Below are 7,907 nucleotides of genomic sequence, written 5' to 3'. Positions count from 1 at the left end.
TTGGGGGATTAACCCCTGGACATGGGCTGGCAACGTGCGCTCGCAGCCCAGAAGCCAACCGTGTCCTGGGCTGCACCCAAAGCAGCGTGGCCAGCAGGTTGAGGGAGGTGACTCTGCCCCTCTGCTCCCCTCTGGCAGGACCCCAGCTGGAGCACTGCGTCCAGCTCTGGAGCCCTCAGCACAGGAAAGACATGGACCTGTTGGAGAGGGTCCAGAGGAGGCCACCAAAATGCTCCGAGGGCTGGAACAGCTCTGCTGTGAGGACAGGCTGAGAGAGCTGGGGTTGTTCAGCCTGGAGAAGAGAAGGCTCCAGGGAGACCTTACTGCAGCCGTTCAGTACTTAAGGGTGGCTTATAAGACAGGGACAGACTTTTTAGCAGGGCCTGTAGTGATAGGACAAGGAGTAACGGTTTTAACCTAAAAGAGTTAAAGATTTAGGCCAGATATAAGGAAGACATTTTTCACGAGGCTGGTGAAACCTTGGCCCAGGTTGCCCGGAGAGGTGGTAGGTGCCCCATCCCTGGAAACATTTCAGGTCAGGCTGGACGGGGCTCTGAGCAACCTGATCTAGTTGAAGATGTCCCTGCTCACTGCAGGGGGTTAGACTAGATGACCTTTAAAGGTCCCTTCCAGCATAAAGATTCTATGATTCTATGAAGAAAGAACAATATCTAGACAGGCAGACATGGTGTCTGGCATCCTCTGCTCGGCAATTAATAACTGGGAGATCCTTGGCTGCTACAACCTGTGGTCCCATGGGCATGTCTGCAGCCTCACGGCCCACATTTGCCCATGGTGACAGAGAAAAGGACCTCTTGCAGATGGCCTCAGCAGTTTTGGGCTGAATTCCTGCTTCAGATATGAACAAGATAGTAGCTGAAAGTGGAAGAGTCTGCTCTCCTTCCCTTCCAATAGCACCTGCTGCCTGTCCCAAGCCTCTCAGATGCTCCTGAAGGGTTGCCATGCTGGTGCCCATGCCTCATCCACTGATCTGAGCCCCCTTGGTGGGGCCAAGACCTGAGTCTGTTGCTCATCAAGGTGATAGGCCATTTGATGCTCATCCATTTTCCTTGACTGTTGTCTATGGAATCTGCAGCACGTATGAGCAGACACACTCACTGGGGTGAAGCTAAGACCTTACAACCAAGCTCTGCAACTGCCCCAGACATCTCCGTCACCCTTCTGATGTCCTCTTGCGCAGTGGACCCATGAGACGTCACCCACAACAGCTGCAGCCAGAGGATGCTTGCTGGTCATCAAGGATCGAGCTGAAAGCAGAAGATTCAGTTCCCCTTCATCTACTGGACTCCACGTGATGCAAGAGCCACTGGGTAGCCAGGGGATGGAGCAGTGCAGGAAGTGTCCTCTCCCAGCTGCCTTCATCAGATCTTCAGCATATTTCTTCTCCAGCTGGTGATGTCGGACCTGATCTCAGCCTCTGCCAAGGCTACCTCTTCCCGCACCGCTACCAGCAGCTTCTCCAAAACTCCTTTGCTGTCAGCTAGGTACCCTATGGGCGACAGACTATCCACCTGTGCTGGGCTTGGGGCTGCAGAGATCCTCTTCATCCTAGCAGGGCTGTGTGGTGAGTGCTCTCATGTTTTCCCCCATGTGTCCCCCCTCCCCGGTGCTGGCTGCATGCTGCATTTCGGGACGCGGCATGCCAGAGTGTTGCCGCTCCTCTTCATTTCTGGTCAGTTTGATTGTTGTTGCTGCAAATTTGTAAGGTGCAGGCTTAGAGCAACAACCATGCTTTCATGGTTAAGGTGCATGTGTAGACCAACACCCATGGTTTCATGACTTCATAAGGTGCACATGTAGGGCAACACCCATGATTTCACGGGTGCTTCTGCAAGTAGGGTAGACACAAGCCCAGCTGCAATAAGCAGCTCTCCTCCAGCTGATGGCTGCAGAAGGCTTGAGGCTTCAGTGCCAGTATCTTCTATAAGGTGCATGCCATGAAAAGGGGAGAAATTTTTATGGTGGTAGAGTCACATAGCATATTAGGAATAAGCAGTGAAAAGTGGGAAAGGTATAGAAACCAAGTGCACAGTGTCACTGCCATTTCAGTAGCGCTGACATTGGGAGCTTTAATGGCCAAAAATGGAGGAGGAATGGGATTGACCTGCCCTGTGATGACGAAGGAAGTATCACAGTGTTGATGTGCTTGGGTCGGGCTGGTCTGAGGAAGCAGAATGGGTAAGAAAATAAAGGAGAAAATAAAGGAGCCCTTTGCTTGGCTCCATTCCTTACCCTGGGGTCAAGGCTGTTCATACCGCAAAGCCAGGTTAGGGCTGTGGGTGCAGAGTCCCTGGCACCTTGTGCTCTGGCTGCACAGTCTTGCTCAAAATCACTCCCACAAAGAGCCTGCAACTCAGTAACTTGTGCTGGTGTTGTGCTTAGGGAGTTCATCCTGCAACTTGTGCAGAGTCAAGCACTTAAAAAGCCATTAGCAGTGCACTTAAAAAGCAGTTAGCAAAACGTCTTAATGTATTTTGTCCCTCCTGGTTTTGAGGGACTGTATTCTCTGCTGGAAAAGCCTGGACTTTGCCTAGGGGCCAGCTGCCATGTGTCCCCTTGAAAATAATTATAATAAAATTACGATTGTTCATGTCTTTCTCTCTTTCACTTGCTGGTTCTTCCCCATTCTTTTTGGCCAACAAGTGTCAAGATGCTTTCCCAGCTGCTGCCTAGCATCTTCTTTTGCATGATTTCCCATGAGCATTTCCTTCCCTTTTCTCTCCGTTGTTGCCAGCATCAGGTCCTGCTGACGTAAGGCTGGTGAATGGTCCCGACTCCTGCACAGGCCGGCTGGAGGTATTTTACAATGGCACTTGGGGGACGGTGTGTGATGACCACTGGGACCTCAATGGAGCCCGAGTGGTCTGCCGGCAGCTGGGCTCTGGGACAGCGCTGTCAGCTGTCGGTGGGGCTCGCTATGGGCGAGGAGCAGACCCCATCTGGCTGGACAACGTACGCTGCACCGGGACAGAGGCTGCCCTTTCCGAGTGCCAGGCACGGCCCTGGGGAGTTCACAACTGTGGGCATGGAGAAGACACCAGTGTTGTGTGCTCGGGTGAGGAACATGCACCCACCATGGCTTGCATCAGCTGCTGTGGACAACCAAAAGGTTAAAAAGCAGGCAGGGCAACCATCTGTGCCTTGCTATAGATTGGTTGCCCCTTCTTTTTGACTGGTAGCCACTTCTTGACTGGTGGCCCCTTGCTATTGACTGGGTGTCCTCTGTACAGCAAGTGTAGACATAGAGCTTACAGATAGACACGTACCTATGGCCACTGGCAGGTAGGACCCTTAATTTTGAGCCCCTACAGGTAGGCAGAATTACTCCATCCCTATCTAATATTGTGAAGAATTAGCCGCTTCACACCATTGCTCCAGGAAATTTCCAAATGCTGTTCTCACCTTCCAAAGCTCTTGCCCCAAGGCTGCAGCTCCCTGGCCATTTCTCAGCCCAACCACCTCCTGGCTTCATGGGGGATGAACCCCTTCACGGGCACAGCCTGTTAGACGTCATCCAGGCTTGCTGGGCAGGAGACCCTGCTCCTAAGCATTGCCGGCGATGGCATGCCCAGCAAAGTCTCTGACCGTTTGCTCTCCGGCGGTGTTTGCAGGGGCACCTTCTCCAGGTTTAACCCGCACCAGGCTGGTGAATGGCTCAAGTTTCTGCTCCGGCAGAGTTGAAGTCCTCCACAATGGTGAATGGGGCACCGTGTGTGATGACAGCTGGAGCCTGATGGATGCTGAAGTGGTGTGCAGGGATGTAGGCTGTGGCCAAGCACTGTCAGCTCCAATCGGGGCTGCCTTTGGGCAGGGGTCAGGGCCCATCTGGCTGGATGAAGTGACCTGTGCTGGGACGGAGGCTGCCCTTTCTCTGTGCCGGGCCACATCCTGGGGAAGCCATAACTGCAACCACGGAGAGGATGCTGGCGTTGAATGCACAGGTAACACTTAACTCCTGCTCCATCAGGGCTGGCACCCAGGCTACCACAGTTTTGTGTTTTGGTTTTGGTTTTGGTTTTTTGTGAAGGAGGGGTAAAAGAAAGAGCAGAAGACTTTTGAAATGGTCCTGGATGTAGATGTCTCCATTGCAGCCCTGCCAATGGAGGCAGGAAGAATCTCCTGATGGGTGGGTGTGTGCTGGGGAAGGGAAGAGGGAGCTTTAGAGGGGATGTCCATCCAGGTGCCACCTGCCAGGGAGGGCGATGCGTTTGGGGAGGTGGTAAGCACCTGAGGGGAGCCTGCTGTTCTCATTTTGGGTGGACAACGTCCTCAGCTGTGAGATTCTGGGATGATTGAAGGACTAGACAGCTTCAGCCCTGTCACCTTTCATGGGACATCCAGATGTTTTTGGTGCTTCTCTTTTCAGAACCAACTCAGGTCCGGCTGGTGAATGGCTCCAGCCACTGCTCAGGGCGAGTCGAGGTCCACCACAACCAGTGGTGGGGGACAGTGTGCGATGACAGCTGGGACCTAAGTGATGCTGAAGTGGTCTGCCGGCAGCTGGGCTGCGGGCTGGCCCTGTCAGCCCCTGGCAGGGCTCCATTTGGTCAAGGACCTGGTCCCATCTGGCTGGACGAAGTGAACTGCAGAGGGACAGAAGGTGCCATAACTGAATGCAGCTTCAAACCCTGGGGAGCCCATAACTGCAACCATGGTGAAGATGCAGGTGTCGTGTGCTCAGGTAAGCCTGGTCCAGGTCATAGCTTCAGGGAGAAGTTTTTCTGTAGGTACACTTGCATCTAATTTCAGTCTTCTTCCCTCTCTGCACACATTATTTTCCTTTGGGTTAGAACACCATTGCAAGCAACAGTCAAAAATGTTTGGGAGGTGAGGTAGCTCTGCTTCTGTAGGCATCACATCAATACACTATCCGGATGCACTCCTGACCATTTGTGGTAATCCTCTATCTGACACTTTAAAATGTCAGTTCTCAAGTGGCTTGTCACGTCCATCATGCACACCTGCCCTGGATGTTGAAGTGCCTGTGGTCAGAGGAGGTATTTGGCCACTGATGCTTGCCATGCATGGCTGCAGGCTTCTCCATCTCTATGTCCCAAGCTTCTTCTGGATCTTTAGACATAGTCCAAGATGGAAAGACATCCCCCCATCCCTACAGCTTGCAATGGGATGCCAGACCTGTCTTACCAGAAGACAAACCCTTGGTGACTTCAGGGAATATTTGCAAGGAGCTGCAACAGAGCAGAGCAAACAGAAGCAGCATGGAAAGACTCCTCCTCGATGGAGCCAAGTCAGTCCAGCCTTCATTTGGCTCGAATAAATAAATGTAGGTTTTTAAAGTCTTTCCTCATTAGATGTGTTCTCTGAGGGAGATGTAGTCACCCTATCAAACCTCCAAAGCATGCTTATAGTTTGGACGTGGATGTCCAAGAGTCTTCTTGGCATTGCCCAAGGGAAACACTCTCTGTGAGGCATCCCACAGTGTTTTTACCTTCTCCTAAATACAGCCAGGCCTTTCTGTTGCTTCCAGCTGAAGATGCTGATGTGGATGGGGGATGCATGATTATGCACTCATGCCTTGTATAGTTGCACGTCACCGCCAAAACCAGCAGGGCATCTACTTCAGAGGGCATAGGTGCACCATGCCCCCGTTTATTCATTTGTCTCATTCCCTCTTTAGACCCCACGGAGCTACGGCTGGTGAATGGCCCAAATCGCTGCACTGGGCGCCTCGAGGTCCTTCATGACCAGCAGTGGGGGTCCGTGTGTGACAACGGCTGGGACATGGAGGATGCCAAAGTGGTGTGCCGGCAGCTGGGCTGTGGTGCTCCAATCTCTGCTCCAGGCTGGGCTAGGTTTGGCAGGGGCTATGATCCCATCTGGCTGGAGACAGTCAGCTGCCGGGGGACGGAGGCTGCCCTTACCGAGTGCAAAGCCCAGGTGTGGGGCATCCACAGCTGCCACCACGGGGAAGATGCCAGCGTGGTGTGCTCAGGTAACCCCCCACCACCGCGTTCCTCCCGCGTGTCCATAGGAAGAGCTGTGCCACCACCGAGCCATAGCTCCCTTTCCTCCAGAGCGCAAGGGAATGATAATTCTCTTGATAGTAATGATCATAAAGGTAATAAGGCCAAGGGATGCAAGGGGGATCTCATCACTGCTGCTTCACCCATGTTCCCTGGCTCATTTTCAGCCTAAGTGGACAACCACTGAGCATCTCCATGGTATGGTGACCATGCTGGGTCCCATGGGAATTCCTGTTTCATGAAAGTGTCACATCAGGAAACTGAAATTAGAGGTGGCCACAGTCCTGTGTGAGATCCCATGCCCAGGATCATCTCCACCAGAAATTCCTGAAGGGTTGTTGGTGTCCTTCTTTGTTCCAGATCCAATGGCACTTCGGTTGGTGGACGGCCCACGCCGTTGTGCCGGGAGGATCGAGGTGCTTCATCATCAGCAGTGGGGCACGGTGTGTGATGATGGCTGGGACCTGCGCGATGCCGAGGTGGTGTGCTGGCAGCTGGGCTGTGGGGCGGCAGTCGCAGCCCCAGGCTCAGCTCACTTTGGCCGGGGACGTGATCCCATCTGGCTGGATGAGGTGAACTGCACAGGGACCGAGTCCGCCCTCTCTGAATGCAGGGCCAAGCCAAAAGGAGTCCACAAGTGCCACCATGGAGAAGATGCTGGTGTGGTGTGCTCAGGTAGCTGCTGTTCCTCTGCTGATGAGCTCCTGGGAACCAACACTGCGGGAGCTACAGGACCAGTTTTTCTTGGTTATCTCTGACTATGTTCTTTCCACTTGGGAATCCTCAAATCTCTAACTCTGAGACAAGACGCATGCTGAACATGTGGGGATTCATCCTCCATCTCACATCCAGCACTGGCTTTCTACATCACTAGGTCCACCACCACAAGGCAACACCTCTCTCTCTTTCCATTTCAGACCCTACTGAGGTCCGGCTGGTGAACGGCTCAAATCGCTGCTCTGGGAGAGTTGAGGTGCTGCACAACCAGCGATGGGGAAGTGTGTGCGACGATGGCTGGGACCTGGACGATGCAGAAGTGGTATGCCGGCAGCTGGGCTGTGGGACAGCCATAGCTGCTCCACCCAGAGCTCAGTTTGGAATGGGGCATGAGCCTATCTGGCTGGATGACGTGAACTGCACCGGCACCGAGGCTGCCCTCTCCAAGTGCAGGGCCAAAGCATGGGGAGAGAGTAACTGCGACCACCGAGAAGATGCCAGTGTGGTGTGTGTGGGTAAGCCACCTCATACTCCATCGTGGTGCAGCTCTGGAAGGAGCAATGTTGGCACATGGATGGCTCAGTGGAGAAACACCTCTGCTCTGCTCATGTTAAGCCTCTTGCCTCTGTGTAGGAGCCAATTCCAGGTTGTCCGAGAACAGCAGCTCCCCTTGGCCACCATGAGGACTTTCTCCAGGAGAACGAGTGTCAGTCCCCAACCATGACCTTGCTCTCCCCTATAACCCCTTAATTGGTCCCTCAACTAGTCTGCTATGAGCATCCTTTCCTTTTTCATACGTGCACGGTGCTAACATGACACATATTGTCACCGTACTGTAAAGTCCATTGAACCTCCCCCGTACCTTGGATCCATCTTTTCTGGTTGGACTGCCAGGACACCAGCATCTAGTGCCACTTTCGATGCGATGGCTTCCTGCCACCACTCCAGAGGGGGATGGATCTTTATTCCGCCCTGTGTCATGGCTGCCCCCTCTTCCTGGGTTTCTTGGATGCCTGAGGGCACCTAAAATGGGATCAGCTGCCTGTGTGTATGCCAGTGACTCTCCACATCACCTTGCAGGTGGCCACCATTTGAGGACCCATCTTCCAACACATGGGCAAGAAACACGTATGTGTTTGACCTCTATGTCTTTCATCATTTCAGGACCAGCACAGCTCCGGCTGG

General features: G+C 53.4%; 2 protein-coding genes across 2 annotated transcripts in view; both read left to right on the top strand.

Moving 5' to 3' along the window:
- Positions 1–1,416: 1,416 nt before the first annotated feature.
- Positions 1,417–7,405, top strand: LOC104627599 (deleted in malignant brain tumors 1 protein-like). The gene is made up of 9 exons (XM_010295916.1): positions 1,417–1,585; positions 2,756–3,076; positions 3,633–3,962; positions 4,302–4,310; positions 4,382–4,717; positions 5,660–5,974; positions 6,366–6,680; positions 6,923–7,237; positions 7,356–7,405. Exons 1-9 carry the CDS (start codon positions 1,417–1,419, stop codon positions 7,403–7,405), a joined length of 2,160 nt encoding a protein of 719 aa, XP_010294218.1.
- Positions 7,406–7,534: 129 nt separating this feature from the next.
- DMBT1 (deleted in malignant brain tumors 1) overlaps positions 7,535–7,907 on the top strand; it is a gene marked incomplete at its 3' end in the record, with an annotated part of 32,897 nt that continues 32,524 nt past the window's right edge. Inside the window, exons 1-2 of the mRNA XM_010295915.1 lie at positions 7,535–7,557; positions 7,803–7,850. Of these exons, the coding sequence (XP_010294217.1) occupies positions 7,535–7,557; positions 7,803–7,850 (71 nt within the window). The remainder of the gene's footprint in view (positions 7,558–7,802; positions 7,851–7,907) is intronic.

The sequence above is a fragment of the Phaethon lepturus genome, unplaced genomic scaffold, assembly GCF_000687285.1.
Source record: "Phaethon lepturus isolate BGI_N335 unplaced genomic scaffold, ASM68728v1 scaffold20591, whole genome shotgun sequence".
Classification (NCBI taxonomy): Eukaryota; Metazoa; Chordata; class Aves; order Phaethontiformes; family Phaethontidae; genus Phaethon; species Phaethon lepturus.
The sequence above is the reverse complement of the archived record's forward strand: the minus strand, read 5'-3'. Positions and strand labels throughout refer to the sequence as shown.